At 35.2% G+C, this 17,605-nt stretch overlaps 1 protein-coding gene across 6 annotated transcripts; it reads right to left on the bottom strand.

The window, feature by feature from the left end:
• Nucleotides 1-681: 681 nt before the first annotated feature.
• Nucleotides 682-15,855, bottom strand: LOC103501642 (uncharacterized). Of its 6 annotated transcripts, XR_001764420.2 has the most exons (13): nt 15,688-15,855; nt 13,372-15,007; nt 12,818-13,044; nt 12,409-12,741; nt 11,877-12,123; nt 11,304-11,432; nt 11,010-11,225; nt 10,654-10,777; nt 10,042-10,300; nt 8,915-8,981; nt 8,308-8,620; nt 1,130-1,260; nt 682-996 (listed from the first exon to the last, which is right to left on the bottom strand). XR_001764420.2 is itself a non-coding variant. In XM_017047554.2 (10 exons), the coding sequence occupies exons 2-9, from the start codon at nt 14,920-14,922 to the stop codon at nt 10,062-10,064; spliced, it is 3,066 nt and encodes a 1,021-aa protein (XP_016903043.1). In that variant the 5' UTR covers nt 14,923-15,007; nt 15,688-15,855; the 3' UTR covers nt 9,805-9,932; nt 10,042-10,061. The 6 variants fall into 6 exon arrangements, 5 of the variants coding, with proteins under 5 accessions (XP_016903043.1, XP_008463483.1, XP_008463484.1 ...); XM_017047554.2 differs by lacking the exons at nt 682-996; nt 1,130-1,260; nt 8,308-8,620; nt 8,915-8,981 and adding an exon at nt 9,805-9,932; XM_008465261.3 differs by lacking the exons at nt 682-996; nt 1,130-1,260; nt 8,308-8,620; nt 8,915-8,981 and having other exon boundaries at nt 9,805-10,300.
• Nucleotides 15,856-17,605: the final 1,750 nt, after the last annotated feature.

Genomic DNA, 17,605 nt, shown 5'->3' with positions numbered 1-17,605 from the left:
TTAATCTCTCCTTTCTTACCCATTTCAGCTTTTACCTCCCCTTTCAAATATGTCATATTTCAAATCTCCTCCCAAATCCTGCAAGATTGAGAGAAAGGAATTTGTCCTCCACCTGAACAAATTTTCAAGATCACACATTACTGGATAACATAAACGGGTTCTCACAAGTCCTTTTCCATCGAAGTCTCCCCTAATGCTCTAGACTGGACCAGAAGCACTTTGAAAACGGTGATTGCCACCCCTAACTACAACCGATTCTTCTTGGAAACTAGAAATTCATAACACTACATTTAGATCAGGAAAATTAGGAATGAAAATGGTTGTACTGCAGAAATATTCAGAGTTGATCATAAAAACCGAAAGTCATGCATCCTCGTTCCTTAAGGCCCTGAAAAAAGTGGCTGGGTTTCTTTCTTATCAATGATAACACCAAAAATGGAGGTGGAAGCAAAAACTAGACCAACCTCTATACCAAACAGCAGTCAGAAACACCGTATTTCTCCTCCTATTGACTATCACAAGCGCTCTTATACATAGGTAGTCTCTAAAGGAAGTTCAAGTGAATCAAGTTACTCCTCAGGTACAAATTTCCTTGTGATCAACTCTCTTGTTTCATTGGAAAATGTTATGGTCCTAGTAAGACGCTTTTTCACGGTTATTGGCAAAAAATAATGCACAATCTGAAAAAACAAACTGAAGAAGATTTCACTTTCATTGCCTTTCATGCTGAGAAGGCCTCAGTAAACTTCAAATCTCTAGTTCCCGCCAACTACTTTGTCAAAACAAGGGACGGTTTACTGTTGAAAAGTATTTTGTCAAATTTGAAAAATGGTCCCACGCCATTCGTGTCACCCCAAAACTTATCTCAAGCTACAGTGGTTGGACCACATTTAGAGGAATTCCACTACATATGTGGAACATAGGACATTCCAACAAATAGGTAAGGCCTGTGCGAGACTTATAAAAGTGGTAGAGGAATCCAAATTAGGCAAGAACCTGATTGACACAAAATTAAAGATCAGATATAATTATTCAGGTTTTTTGCCAGCGAATATCAAGATTTTTTATGAACAGTTTCACACTCAGAAGGAAAATGGCTTATTCAAAGAGGCGTTCAACTTTATGGTACCTTCAAAAGACAGGCAGCAGTGATCTTCGATGAATTTAACTCTGATTCTAAGCAATACTTCTTTGAAGGAATCAAAGCCATATTGCCGTAATATCTGATCTCCAACTTCGGCAGCCGCAAAAGCTTTAACTCTGAAAAGTCAATCGCATTAAAATTGGTTATCTTCATTAATGACAAAGATGCCACGTCTACAAAAACATTGACTGAAGCAGTTTCAAATGATAACAAATTGAATGCAGCAGATATAGAATAAAGGCAAGTGAGTTTTTCGAAGATCCCAAATGATGGCTTACTGGATAAAGGAAAGAAGAAAGTTGACATTCCTTTTGATAATGATTCTGCATTAATTAAGGTGAAGCCCAAAAGAAAGGTTTCATTCAATTCTCTAAGAAATAAAACAAACTTCTTTAACCCTGAAACCACTCCAGCTAATCATTCTCCAATAAGAAACACTTCTAAGAAAAAATAGAAAATCATCAGTGAGAGAATTATAAAAGAAAATCCTCATCATTGTAGTACAAGATCAAAGCCAATCAAAATCAAGAAGATTTAAATATTCAACCATTAGTAATCATGGCTCATGAGCTGGATGCAATTAAAAAAGGTCTCTCCCTCACGGTCGATCTTGGAGAATTACCCTTCTTAGATCCTAATAAAAGCGCAGAAGATCATCTGTGCTCAGACAATGCAAAAGTGATTGACATCACCAATTCAAAAGTTGTTCCTAAAACCCAAGAAATGAAGATATCGACGGCAGAAAAGAAAAACTCCTTTTCTGATGGTGAGATAATAAAAATGAAGCATTCTTATAAAAGAAGACACTACTACAGGAAAAAGGATGACAAAGAAAAAGAAAAAGACTCTGAAGCTTTCAAACACCAACTGGTGACCTGGCTAAAGGAAAATCGCCTGAAGCTATCCCCAATCAACATAATCCCAAATGCAACAACCTCAACAGAAGACTATATGATCCATTGTAAAATGAAATTCCTTACATGGAACATCAGAGGTTTAAGCTCTTCTTCCAAAAGAGCCATTATAAAAAGCACAATATTTCCTATTTGCCCGATTTTGTGATTCTTGCTGAAACTAAACTCAAATCTATTAACAAAAGAATTATAAAATCCCTTTGGTCTTCTATTAGCATCAAGTGGGTGGCAAAAAACTCTACAAGAAACTCGGAAAGTATCTTAATTCTTTAGGACGATCAGAAACACAAATTGTTGAACCAAATGGAAAGGGCTTTCAACATCTCAGCTAACTTCCTTCACAACAACAATATTTCTTACTGGCTTACTGCTCTCTATGGTCCCGCAAAAAGAACAAATAGGATCGATTTCTAGGTTGATCTTCAAAATTTACAGCATCTTAATTCATTTCCTTAGCTCATTAGAGGAGATCTCAATGTGATTAGAAATAGAGAGGAAACAACAACTTCGTCTTCTATTTCACACAGCATAAAGTTGTTGAATAACTTCATCTCTAATAAATCCATGATCGACCCCCTCTTACAAACAACAAATTCACTTGGTCCAATCTTAAAGTTCCTTCTGTCTTCTCCCCCTTGACAGATTCCTCTACAATCCAAGCTGGGAACTAACCTTCATTACTCATACCACTAGAACTCTTCCTCGAACAACCTTGGATCATTTACCTTTGGTATGTGAAGATACAATTCTTAGTTGGGATCCTTCTCCATTCAGATTAAATTCAAATGTCATAAAGGATCCCGACTTCAAAAGAAATATTGAAAGATGGTGGCTAGACTCCAAACAAACAGGATTTCCTGGCTTTTCCTTCATACAAAGGCTTAAGTCTCTTGCAAATTTCATTAAGTCGTGGTAGAATGATAAGCTAAATTCCTTCAAAACAACAAAAGAAGCTATAATTCAAGAAGCGGATTTCATTGACAGAAAAGAAAGAGACTTCAACTTAACACCAAGCGAAAGTAACCGCAGACTCTCCCTAAAAAATGACATCAGCCAAATTTCTCTCCAAGAAGCCCAATTATGGTATCAGAGAGCAAAGAAATTGTGGATCAAAGAGGGAGACGAAAATTCCTCTTTCTTTCATAAAGTTTGCTCAGTTAGACAGAGGAGGAATTTCATCAAAGAAATTGTAGATGAAGAAGGCTCCGCTCAAACTACAAACACCACTATTTCGAATACCTTCATCAATTATTTTTCTTCAATCTACAAAGGAACAAAAACAGAGAACTATCTCATCGATAACCTTGATTGGCATCCCAATGCAACCTCAGATTGGTCTTTTTTCTGTTCCCCCTTTGAAGAAGCAGAGATCAATTCAGTTGTCAACTCGTTCGAAGGTAAAAAAGCTTCTGGCCCTGATGGTTTTCCTTTGATATTCTTCAAAACCTATTAGCAGTTACTTAAAGGAGATATCATGGAAATATTTAAAAATTTCTATGAGAAATGAGTCATCAATAAGAACATGAACAACACCTACATCACCCTGATTGCTAAAAGGGAAGATTACACCAAACCTAAAGACTTCAGGCCAATTAGCCTCACCACTTCCATCTACAAGATTATTGTCAAAACCTTGGCCAACAGGTTGAGACTTACCTTACCCGATACTATTTCTGAAAACCAACTTGCCTTCGTCAAAAACCGCCAGATTACAGATGCAATTCTAATGGCAAATGAGGCAATCGATTTTTGGAAAGTTAAAAAGACAAAGGGTTACATCTTGAAGCTGGATATTGAAAAGGTTTTCGACAAGGTAAATTGGAACTTTATAGATTTCATGCTTGAAAAGAAGAATTATCAAAGAACCTAGAGAAATTGGACCAAAGGGTGCATAAGCAACATCAATTACTCTATTATCATCGATGGCAAATCCCAAGGGGGAATTCATGTTACTAGGGATCTTAAACAAAGAGATCCTATTTTCCCCTTCCTTTTCGTCATAGCCATGGACTACCTTAGTAGACTCCTAAATCATTTAGAGGTTTCTGACTCTATTAAAGGAGTTACTTTCAACAACAATTGCAGTCTAACTCACATTCTCTTTACAGACGACATTCTCCTTTTTATTGAAGACAAAGACTGGTATATCAAAAATCTTCAAATGGCCTTTAATCTCTTTGAGAAAGCCTCTGGGTTGAAGATCAATATGGCTAAATCAATTTTTGGCCGTATAAACGTTTCTCATCACAGAACCAAGGAGATCGCTCAGGATTGGGTCATTTCTTATCAAAATCTTCCTCCCCCTACCTTGGAGTTCCTCTGGAAGGCAATCCTAGTTCAAAGCCTTTTTGCAGCAATATTGAAGACAAGATCCAAAAGAAGCTAAATAATTGGAGGTATGCTCACATCTCAAAAGGAGGTAAACTCACCCTAATCAAATCAACTCTAAGTAGTTTGCCTACCTATCAACTCTCAGTCGTTAAAGCTCCATCTGCTACGTGCAATAAAATAGAAAAATATTGGAGAAACTTCCTCTGGAAAGACAATAAAGGTCAAAGAGGCTCTCACTTGGTAACTTGGTCAAAAGTGACTAAACTAAAAGAGGAAGGAGACCTTGGTATCTCAAATCTACATGAGACTAATCGAGCTCTCCTCTTAAAATGGTTTTAGAGATACCACATGGAACCTATAGCCCTTTGGAGGAGAATAATTCAAGCTAAATACAAAGGTAACCACATTGGGGACATTCCTACTAATAGCAAATTCAGTTCTTCCAAAGCGCCTTGAAGATTCATTACTAAAAATCTCTGTTGGTTTAAAGACAATCAAAGTTGGAAATTAAATAATGGAGACGAAATTACTTTCTGGCATTCAAATTGGAGTCAAGAAAGTTCTTTATCTATCAACAATCCTAGGTTGTTCACTCTTACCCTTGATAAAGACATTACAGTTAAAGAAGCTTGGGACACAAATGATAGGTCTTAGCTTATCAAATTCAGACGACCCATGAACGAAAGAGAAATCAACTTATGGACAAAAATTATAAAGCAACTTCCTACTCTCAAAGAGAATAGAGGGTCTAACAAGCCTACCTGGACTCCCAAAAATAACAAGCTTTTCTCCATCACCTCGGCTAAGAAGGTCATTTCACCCAATAAGGTCAAGCTTCAATAGACCCGAACGCCAAGCTTCTTTGCAAAATCTGAAAGTCCAGCATTCCAATGAAGAGTAAGTTTTTCATATGGTCCTTGATCAATAAAAGGATCAACACCATGGATGCTCTCCAACGAAGATTTTCGAAACTTCTCCTACAACAAAATTGGTGTGTTTTCTGTAACAAAAACAGCGAAGATGGAGCTCACCTTTTCCTCTATTGTAGCGCAACATCGTCACTTTGGAATTCTCTTCAACGAGATCTCAATCTTTCCATTTCTACTAAAGACCTAGCCGACCTCTACTCTTATATCTCCTCTTTACAGGACTTCAACACCAAGCATAAGATTCTCCTCATTGGTATTGTTGCTATTTTATGGAGTCTTTGGATAGAGAGAAATAATAGGATTTGCGATAGTCTCTCTTACCATAAATCCCATTTAAGCATGTGGGAGGATTGTAGAAGTCTTATAGGTTACTGGTGCAATAGAGATCTCGCTTTCAATTATTATTTAGCTATAACTATAGCCTTAAATCTCAACGTTTTCTGTATTTAACAAGTTCGAGCTTCACTCTAGCCCTTGTACTCCTTTCTATATCAATAAATCTGTTGCGCTTGTTCGGCCTTAGGCTTCCATGTGAAGTTCTACGTTTTCGACATTCGCTGTTTCTTCTAAAAAAAAAGCTTCCCCTGTAACCTAACCACATCATTCTTGCTAATTGTCTTAAGACTTCTAAGAGTAAAAGTTGTCCTCATTCACATGCATAATTCCTAATAAAATTCCCAAGAAGTCAACCAACATAGGATCGATAATCCAAACTAAGCACAATTAAACCTTAAAGTTTCTATGATTGAACAATCGAAAAGAAAGGTACACCAACTTGTTAGTATAAGTACAATTACTCTTTCTTAACCATAATTTATCATGTTATCAAAATGTCTCTCATTCACATGTGATATTGATTCATTCATATATCTTCCTCCTAAATTCGAAGCGTTACGTTAAAGAACGCTCGAACGGTGACATCTAAAACCTAGGATCAAATGAAAATCAAACCCACGACATAACAAAAAAGTCTTCTTTTTCTCTTTTTCTTTTTGCACTTGACGTGGCTACATAGAATTTAAGGGTTTGGTAGGTATTTATACTCAATATTGAACAATGGTCATTACTCCATTGCACTTTTTTTAGAGACGGCAATTATTCATTTCAACTTAAAAGACAACATCACCTAAATAATCAAACAAATGGCCTAACTTTTCCATTACTGATTTTCAATACATATAATATAAAAGAAAGAAAAACTGTGTAAGTGAAATACTACCACAAATTGAAGAATAATGTTATTAGAATATGTTCCATAATCCATTTTTTTACATAGACATCGACTCAGATTTATATATCACACAAAGATAATCTTATCTTATAAATAAATAATTAAAATATGATATTATCCAATATCAACAGCCCACCAAAAATGATTAACTTAGAAATATTTTAAATTAATTAAACTAAAGACCGAAACAAACCCATTTTAAGTTCTAAGTTCTAAATTTAATAAACTCTACTTTTAAAATGGACTCATCGATATCTAGTTATCTTTTTTTTTTCTTTCTCCAATTCAGTCACTCAAAATGAAAAATGACTTTCTTTTTCTTCCATTTTAAAATAAAGCAAAATAGTTAAAGTGTATTCAAGATAACACCTACTTTTATACATTCTATTAAATTGCTCCATCATAACTTGTCGTGTAGCAATTTTATTTTGTTTTTAAATGTTTTAACAATTTCATGATGGGAGTTTAGGAAAAAAAATGCACGAAGATGAATTCATCCAAATATTATCTCTTATCTTCTCACTATCTAATAACGCTCGACCATTTTTTGATGGTTAAAATCATCCATGGACTATGGAATTTTACACCCCAATTTTTCCATAAGGTTTTTTCCTCAAGCAAAAAATACCTCTTTTTGGTTTTTAATTTATGGATCTAATTCTCTTTTGCTTTCTTGATTTTAATTTTAAAGTTGAAGGTTGATTTTGATGTAATCCTTAGGTTTCAAAATATTATCATTTTATACTTACCAATTGATTCCGCGTGAATTTGATAAATTTAATATTGATACTTTTAACCTAACTTTAACACACTTGTTTAATACTAATATCTGTTAAATAATTTAAAATTAATTTTAGATCATTAAAAAAATAGTTACTTTAATTAATTATTATCCAATTACCCAATGTTAACTGAACATCTAACTTAGAAACATAATTATGATATTTTGAAATCTAAAAATGGTTAGATTCTGTTAAAGATGGAAGGTTAATTATCGCTCAACTAAACTCACTTTACCACAAGGCATTTATCGTCCTTGTTATTCATGTTAATTACTTGTAATCTAAGCCTCTACCCTCGTACGATAGAGCAAAGCGGGGATGAAAGGAGAGGTCAAATTACTTCATTATCTACTATCCCTTTTCTAATCCAGCTTCTGCCCATTATTTTGAGTGGTAGAGTAATTGTAATTTAAAATTATCGTTCAAACTCTGATCAAAAGTAAATGATAAGTTGTCCTCAACTTCTAATCCTGTCATCATTCATTCACTAAAGCTTTAAAAGGCTCAATTAATTAAGCCCCAAAATGTTGAATTATGCTTCTATTTAATTCTTGTCCATAATACGATTAATGAAATGTTGACGTGGCATGCTCATTAATCTATCAAATCCATCTTTAATTTAATTAACAAACATGCCACACCATTATCCCATTAAACATATAATACTAATGAAAATAACTACTAAATACAAAAATACTTCAAAATTGGTTGACAAATAAACGTTATTCCGAAGTTGAGCCAACAACTTTAGGGACTAGATTATAATTAATTCCATAGATAAATTAGTTGATACTCTTCAATGTCAATTTATCCCAGGAATCCAATAAGGAACAACAGTAGCAAGGCATTAAGAAAAGTGAAGGATTATCTTCAAACAGAGAAGATAACAATTTTCCTTTTGTGGCTAATTTAGTGGAGTGTGAGAACATACATAATAATATTATTATAGATATATAAGATTCTTTTCTTTACTTACAGAGCATAAGTTGGATCTCCAATTAGACTTTTGAGTGGAGCAGATGTTGGTGAGGAATCAGAAGCTTCTTCTTAAACTTAAAAAGGGATCAATATAATAAGAGAACACCTAAAGTTCATCTCCTTTCATCACCTGATTAAAGAGAGGAGAAAATAAGAAAGAATAATAATAGTTCAAGTATGAGCATTCAAAATGAAAAGTGCCTTCCCTCTCAGCCTCCACAAGAGCAAGTGTGGCTTTGCAAGCCATGTTGTGGAAATCCCAATTCTTATGAATATATAATGCAATCCATCTCATACTCTCAAAATGGTAACTGTTGATAACAAAACATCAATATCAATTAGCCCATTAAAATTTAAAAGTAGGTATATTGTATAGAAAATCGAACATATCAATTTATATTCCTTCACTTGGAAGTCGTATCAATTTGAATTTCTTATAATTATAACAATTTAAACCTTAAATTTTTATAAGTAGATCAATTTAAATCTTGAACTTTTCATAAAAATAAAATATAAATGTGAGTTTATGTTGATACACTGGTGAAAATTCAATGGATAGATAATTGATTTAAATGGACAAAATTTCTCAAAATCGATTTTTATACCTAAAAGATGATATTACACAATGGAAGTAGCCGCTGCCAGAGGGAAAAAGTTGTCTTGCGTCAGGACCTGCTTCCAAGAACATGAGAGGTTAAAGATGTGATATACAGTGGGAACAAATCAGAATATGAGAATATAATTTCCGTTTGACAAGAAATACAAACATCAGATGGAAACCAGAATAAGAGAATATAACTTTTGCGCTTTATCATGAAATAGATAGGTTCCTATCCAATTTAAACAATTGCTTTAGTTTTTCGTAGGTTTTGTGTCTATTTTATATAGATATATATATAAGCAGCTCTTGACTTACTAAATTATTAAAAAAAATTACACATATTTTGAAGTCATAAATGAGGAATTCCAATAACACTGCATGTTTTCCATTTGAAATAAATATTACTTTTTTACTCCATTAAACCAAAAAGAATATTAATTTAACCTAAATAGTAAATATGATCCAAATCTATGATATCCATGTGGTTGAACCCCATAAATTTAATCTATAGACCAACCAAGTCTAAGCTCATAAAACCTACTAGATAACTCTATAAATTGAGAATTTCTTTCATTTACATAAAATTCTTACTTCAAGAATTCTTTCAAGAACTAGCACACTTTCTACCTTTACCAGCTTTTTTTTTAAGGTTTCAATCGAGAGAATCAGAGAATCAAATATTAGATAACAAGCCACATCATTTCAACCGAAAGAGAATCAAATATTAGATAACAAACCGCGTTGCATCATAACCAACATTAACAACACGAATTAAATTTCTTGAACGAATTAAATTTCTTGAATAGGAGATAGAATTTATTCTCTGTTCCAACTATGACTAACCTATATGAGTTTGAGTGTAAAGAAATAGAGAGAGAGAGAGATCTTAATACATGCTTTAAAAAGTCTCCAGGCATTTTAGGAGACAACAGAAATAAGGATTTTGTCAACAAGTTTTGTGTTTATCAGTAACTTTATTCCAATGAGCAGAATACATCTGCATTGAGACTGCATATGGCTTCCTATTATATGTTGATAGAAGCAAATGCAGAATAAATACAAGTACAGATATTAGGACAATATAGAATTAACATTTATATATCTTTAGATATGTTATGAATAATTGCTTACTAAAGGAATCTGGAAGGACTTCAATGAAGATATGGGATTGGGTCACGTTGCATAGCTTTCTCGATAATTTCGGTTTGTTCTTTAACATGAACTTGATAGAAGCCAGTGGCTGTAGCGGCAGATGGAGCACGACCGACATATTTTATGTCTTCAATTGTTCCTCTGGATAGACTCTTCATGGCAGAACCAAGACGGGGATTGATGTAGGTATATGCACCCATGTTCATTGGCTCCTCTTGGCACCAAACAATCTCAGCATCTGTGAGGCAAAAGGTGAACGATGTCATCCGTGATACCAAATTAACCATTTAAAAGGAGGGGGTATTTCTTTCTCCCTTTTCATGGCTCTGCCTACGAAAATTGCATTTAAAGAATTCATATTCATTTATTTAGCATTATTGGATGACTGCCAAGGAACAAGCCCCAAATCATCCATCTCCATAGAGTTCAAAAGCCATCATGCAACGACAAAATGTATCCAAGACAAAATGTATCCAAAACAAATTGAAAACAATGGCCTAATGCAAGCTTTGCCATGCACTGTCAAAGCCTTACAAGTTTTTTGCTAGTTAAATATCAGTATATTGTTGGCAGTAGGTCGAATAAACATACTTGGATACCGCTTCAGTTCTCGCTGAATGAGATCATATGGAAAAGGACATAGCTGTTCAACCCGGCATATAGCAATGTCCTTTCCATTGGTTTTTTTCCGCTCTTCATCTAGTTCATAATAAATCTGGAGTGAAAATATCAAAATCTTATATTAAATATTGGAATTGAAATAACTGGTGAAAGTCTGACTCATCTCAGCTTCCAATTATGATGATGCAAAAATATTATGAGTCATCTGTGATATAAACAAGTAAATTCTTCCCTTGGAAGTTACCAACAATCAGGAGCCAATAATTAGACTTTAGAGCAAAAAAAAGCACATGATGCATGAAGTCAAAATCAAACAGGTCGCTTACCTTTCCAGAGCAAAGAATCAAACGCCTGATACCTTCTTCACGATCAGAGTGCATGTTTTGGTCCTTGATAAGGCGCTTAAATCTAGTGCCCTGTTTATCAAAACCTGGGTGGCCTTTCACATCATCGAACTCAGATAGATTGGATCTACAGTCTTTATGACGAAGTAGATTTTTGGGAGACATCACAATGAGAGGCTTACGGAAGTCCCTGTGAATCTGGAGAGCAAAATCATGATGGAAAACACATCAATTTGAGAAAATTTGACTTCTTTAGTAACTTACTGATAAACTCACCTGACGCCTCAAAACATGGAAGTAGTTAGCAGGAGTTGTAACATTCACAACTTGCCAATTGCATTCTTGAATTTGTTTTCTAAGAGTAGGGTCCATCTCAGGTATAACAAAAGGGTTGTCATCACTCATCTTCAACAAAGTTAAATGAAATCCATATCAGCCAAATATCAAAAATAAAACAAATCAACGCTGTGAATGCCGGTTTCTAATTAATGAGATAATAAAGTATAAGCTAATGTTTGGAAGTCCATGCAAAAGCTCTAGGCATTTAATCTAACATCATATTTCGGTGACCTAACATGCCAATTGCCAGCTTAGGAAAGAGAGAGGGGAAGCACAACAGACTATTTCATAATTAGAAATGGTAGAAAAATTAAAAATATTAAAAGGTCATGTAGAGCCCTTATTCATCTGAGAAAATACAAATAATTTGCAAACATCGAATCAACCTTTTATACATACAAGAAAGTGACTCTCACATCAACCACAAAAGTAAAGTACAAAGGGAAAAAGGTAGAGATTGTCATTGTGCTGATCTGGAAGTAAAGAGGAAAGAAATCTTCAATGAAGTACCTGAAGAAAGCGTTCCAATCTTGCACTTGAATGTTCAGGTCCCTGCCCATCATAGCCATGCGGAAGTAGCACAACAAGTCCTGTTTGTCGCAGCCACTTCGATTCTCCACTACTTAAGAACTGATCAAATATTACCTGAGCCCCATTAGCAAAATCACCAAATTGAGCCTCCCACATTACCAATGCATTGGGATTTTCCATTGAATAACCCAACTCAAATCCAAGAACACCAAACTCTGAAAGAGAGCTGTAGACAGGAAACTGAGCATTTTTACAAATGAACAAGGAGAAGGTACGAAGTATATCTCCCGTAAGACAATACTCTTTAATCCTATCACGGGAAAAATCTAGCTTGCAATCAACAAAAGCCCAATGCTAGCATTTCTTGGTTTTTGTTTCATCACAGTAACAATTAACATATTTCAACAAGTCAGGTTCAAAAGTGGACCATCAGGCAGGAACACTATCATCAATGATGAACATTGATGCAAAAGAAATGGCTTGCGCAATATGTAAATATTTTTTCCATTACCTGTTGCTGACAGTAAACATCTCGTCATTCTGGTTTATGATAACATGATCAAGAGGGCAATACTTCTCTCCTGTTTCCTGATCATGAAGAACTGAATGTCTATGGCTAAAGGTGCCTCTTTCAACGTCCTGTCCACTTAATCTAACATGGTTACCTTCCACTAACAATGTGGCAAAAGCAAGTGCTTCTCCAAGGGCCCAGTCAATGCCATCCCCAGTTTCAATCATTTGGGCACGTTGTTCATACACCTTTTTGACTGCCCTGTGAGGCTTGAAGTGATCTGGAAGAGATGTAATAGCTTTCCCTACATTTTTCAAGATTTCGGGTTTAACCCTGAAAAGAATTTTACAGATATTAGTACAAATAAGAGAACAAAATGCAGTAAAAAGGAAAATATTATTCCACATGCCCTGTATTTCGAATACGTGAGAGCTGTTCAGGGGACTTGAATCCAGCCCAATACGCTGAAAGCCAATCTCTCTTTCTAGGAACATAATCTTTGCTGGCAACAAATTCTTCATTAAGTATCGAATTGACCTTGGATTGCATCCTCTCAATGTCTTCTTGAGACACCTGCTCCAATTCTAAAAGTTTCTTTCGGTAAATCTCAAGAGATGAAGGATGGTTTCTAATAACCTGTATCATAAACAAATTTAGAATCATGGACAAGAGCTACACCATCTCATCAGTATGCATTATAAAGCATTAAACTATACAACCATGGAAAATTTTGTGGTAGTTAAATAGATAGGAGGAAATGATTGAGGAATGTAAGAGTTCCAATTTTATAATAAAAACCATAATAATGATGATGATGATAATAATATTAATAATAAAATTAAAATTAAATAAATAATATACGCACTGTATACATAAGTAAATATAAATATATATATATAAGAAGAAGAAGAAAATAAATAAATAGAATGTGTCCTTAGACTAGTAGAATACAATAAAGTTCACCTTATACATTTTAGGCTGGGTGAAAGATGGCTCATCAATCTCATTGTGCCCGAAACGACGGTAACAAATCAAATCCACAACTACATCTGAGTGGAAAGTTTGGCGCCATTCTGCAGCCAGCTCACATACATGAACAACTGCCTCCACATCATCTCCATTCACATGGAAAATGGGTGCATTCAAGGCTTTGGCAACATCAGTGCAATACTGAGAGGATCTTCCTGACCTTGGATCAGTGGTAAAAGCTACCTGATTGTTTACAACAATGTGAATAGTCCCACCAGTTGTGTAGTTAGGAAGAGCGCTGAGATGTAAAGTCTCGTACACAACACCTTGTCCAGCGAAACTACCATCTCCATGAATCAAAACACCCATGTTTCTTTTCCTCTCCATATCATTTGAGTAGTACTGCTTTGCCCGTGTTTTCCCAACAACCACAGGATCAACAGCTTCCAAATGACTTGGATTAGCAAGCAACGAAAGGTGAAGTCTCTTCCCACCCCTAGTTGGTCGATCATAAGAAGTTCCCAAGTGATACTTCACATCACCGGTTCCTGTATAGAGCCCAACCTCATTTACAGGCTTTGTACCACCACTAAACTCACTAAATATTTGACGAAGTGGCTTCCTGACAACATTGCCCAAGACATTTAATCTCCCTCTATGAGGCATTCCAATAACTATACTTTCAACTCCAAGATCTGCAGCCCTGTCAAACATTTCCTTCATCCCAGGAATCAAAGTCTCCCCTCCCTCAAGCCCAAATCTCTTTGCTGTGGTCCACTTAGTTGCCAAAAAGTTTTCAAATTGTGTGCTCCATAAAAGACGATCAAGAATAACCTCTTTCCGCTGCCCATTGTATTGCGTTGGTGTTGGTGTCTCAATCTTATCCCTCAACCAGTTACATTTTTCACGGTCAGCAATGTGCATGTACTCGTATCCAATGCTTCCACAATATGCTTGCTCAAGACGGGTCACAATATATCTGAGGGTCTGAACAGGACGGTTCTCAGACAAAAACCCGGCCATGTTCCACACCCCCAAGAAGAACTCCCGATCAAGATCAGCTTCTGTGAAACCATGATGTGCAAGGTCCAACTCATCAGGAATTTTCCTTTCTTCCAATCCCAATGGATCCAACTTGGCTTTCATGTGACCATTAACCTGATATGCTCTCACAAGCAACAATAAACGCATACTCTCTTGTATTGTTTGGCCAGAAATGCCAGGAGATGTGGCAGCCTGGCCCACGAAGTTTCTGAAGAAATTGTCCCATGACTCATCAACACTGGTAGGATCAGCCTCCCAAGCCCTTTGAAGTTCCTCTAAGTAAACACTGCTAGTTCCATCTAAGAAGCTATCAGTAAGCCTAGAAAGAGGAACAGGACGTGGAACTGGAGCACTTTGAGCTCTTGATTTAAAAGGTGTCGAATGAAAATATCGACTTTGAGATGTACTGATCCTTGGTCTCCCAACATATGATCCTCCCTGCAATATGTTTCTCTTAATGGCCAATTTTGCTACAGCAGCGCTCGCTCTAAACCACCTCATAGTTCACGTGTCAGTTTAGTGGAAAAAAATGAGTCAAATCTGAACTTCTTACAGCTAATATACAAAGGTACCCATCATTCCTCTCCTGCTAATGAGAAACGAAAACCTAGAATTAGAGAATCAAAAAAAAAAAATCACAGCAAAAAGAACACATAACTAATGACATTTGTAGAAAACCAATAGTTCAGAACAGAGCTCATAAACAACAACAAATTAAAACAATGAAAGATTAGAGAAAATGACAAATAAAGGTATACTACACTGAAACAGAACGAAATCTCCCCTACTTTCAGAAAACATACGCTATAATCAATTATAGAAAAACTAAAAATGAACTAAAACAGAATATCTGAAAATCTATAAACTCTAAACTATACCTGCAGACTAATAAAAAAAATATATTCACATTTCACATCAAAATATAACGAAACCAAGTATGATATAAAACATTATGTTGAAAGTAAAACACAACAGAAGCTAATTAGCTGTATAAGAACCAAAACATAACAAACTACAACTACAACCATCAGGAAAAAGGTTGATTTCATCAGATTACAATACAATAAAAAAGCACCAAAATGATGAGAATATGAAGCAAACAAACTCTAGAAATAGAATTTCCACAATTACAAAACATAAAGGAAAGAGTGAAAAAGCTGAGAAGAGGTTGACAGAAACCAAATAAACGTTAAAATGCATAGAAAAAGACGGAATTGTGGAGAATAATAAATGGTTAAAGTAGAAGAAAAATGGAAGAAAGATCACCAGAAAGCGATGAAAGTTTGAGAGGGATTTGAAGGAGAAATGAATTGTTGTTGTTGATGGGTAGAACAAGGCAAGATTCGGTTTCGGTGTTTAGCTTTCTCGCGCATTATGGCAAAAAAAAAAAAACTGACATTCTCTTTCTCTCTTTCATATGGATGAATAATAGAGTTGGTTTTTATTCTTCATGTTGGCGTTGGATTTATTTTATTGAATCCAAAATTCATGGATTCAGGAAAGCGCTAGAATTGACATACGTGTCCTTATTACTTTTCTAGAAATATTTTTTTTAATAATATAAAGTGAAATTTAATTAATTAAATAACATTTTCGTTCAACTTCTTATCAAATATCAAGTCATGCTCCACATTTACATTATTCATTTTACAAATATTAGCAACAAAAATTAATAATAGGAATAAGAATAAGTACTTGCGGTTGCATAATAAGCTGATGGATGCGCTCGCGGACAATCAATCAATCATAGATGGCCACAACCTTCGTTCCGTGAACAGCACACCACTTCCGACGACGTTTAGTTAACCCTCTCGTGAACCACTCTACCACCAAAACGGTGTCGTTATCCCTGAGGGTAACCAATTGAACGTTGCATTCTCTAAATCCATTTTGGGCCAACCAAGGAAAAAAAAAAACACAAAATTGATCCAACCAACAGATTATTTTTGGAAAAATGACTTCTTTTAGTCTTGTTGAGTATGCGTCCTTAAATTTTATAGTGTTCGTATTTATAAGAATAATCATATTATACTTTTTTCTTAATCTCCAGATTCTTTTACAAAGTTTGAGAAATATTTTTTGTTTAATTTTTTAAAAATAATTATTTGATATTTTGAATTATATTTTCTAGAGAGGATATGGGTTTTTTTAGAAACTATTCTTCAAATTTAAAATGTCATATAATTATTTTTAAAATAGAAATATAAAGATATTTTACGGACTTTTAAGCCTATTTTCAAAGATACTTGAACTAAAATTGTACATTTTGGAAACTCAAAGACCAATTGGGTCTATTTTTATAAATATGGAGACTAAAAAGGTAAAATTTTAAAATTCACAACAAAACACATGTATTCTTCAAAATGTAGAGACTAAGGGGGTGTTTCAGGAGCGATTTAACATTGTGGGGTTAGGGTTACCGCGTTTGGTAAAACCCTAGTTTTAGGGTTTCCATAAACCCGGTTTACTCTCCCTTCACTTCCCCATTTAACGCGTCTTCATCCTCTTTCTCTTTCATTCTGTTGGAACGTCTGCCTCTCCACTTCCTCATTCAACGCATCTTCACCCATCCCTTCAACCCGTGTTATCTTTTCGATTTCTCTTCAATCGTCGAACCCTACTTGCATTTCTTCTTCTTTCTTCTTCTTGTGCTCCATCTTTCTCTTCAATTTCGAGTTGAAATCGGTGTGTATAGCGTCGGGCGACTTAAACCCCTTTGATTTCCAACGTTATTATTCTTCTTCTTCTCCGTATTTGCGTTTTTCCCTTTCCACGACGCCGTTACCGTATCTACATCTCTGTTCACCTTCTCTCTCACTCTCTGAAACCCTTCACGAATTTGTTGAATGCTTGGCCGAAAGGTTTTGCCTTCAAATTTGTTTGGGTTTTCGGTTGTTGGGTTTCGTTGACCAGTGAGGAGTATTCCTTGCCTCTGAAATCCTCAATCACATGTTTGATCAGTGTTGTCCATCGACATACATGTTGGGGTTTACAAAATTGGAACTCGTCTTGCCGCTCCACTTGCTGATTTACTGTGGGTGTTCCCGTTGTCAATTTCTCTTTGCCTTCACAGATTTCGAACCGATGCTACATGCCACACCCATTTTTTTGTGGCATTCAGTGAGCTTGGCGCATGATAGGGAGGTATATTTTCTGTTTTGTAAACTTTTTTTTAATAAAAATC

This window comes from Cucumis melo, chromosome 9 (assembly GCF_025177605.1).
Source record: "Cucumis melo cultivar AY chromosome 9, USDA_Cmelo_AY_1.0, whole genome shotgun sequence".
NCBI classification, from domain to species: Eukaryota; Viridiplantae; Streptophyta; class Magnoliopsida; order Cucurbitales; family Cucurbitaceae; genus Cucumis; species Cucumis melo.
This window is presented reverse-complemented; position numbering and strand designations above follow the sequence as displayed.

Bases quoted from the DNA above. Each gene is read 5' to 3' on its own strand.
- LOC103501642 (XM_008465261.3), bottom strand. From the start codon at position 14,922: ATGAGGTGGTTTAGAGCGAGCGCTGCTGTAGCAAAATTGGCCATTAAG. The intron at 11,433-11,876 runs GTACTTCATTGA...ACTTTGTTGAAG, and splicing joins GATTGGAACGCTTTCTTCAG to ATGAGTGATGACAACCCTTT. The intron at 10,778-11,009 runs GTAAGCGACCTG...TTTTCACTCCAG, and splicing joins TGATTCTTTGCTCTGGAAAG to ATTTATTATGAACTAGATGA.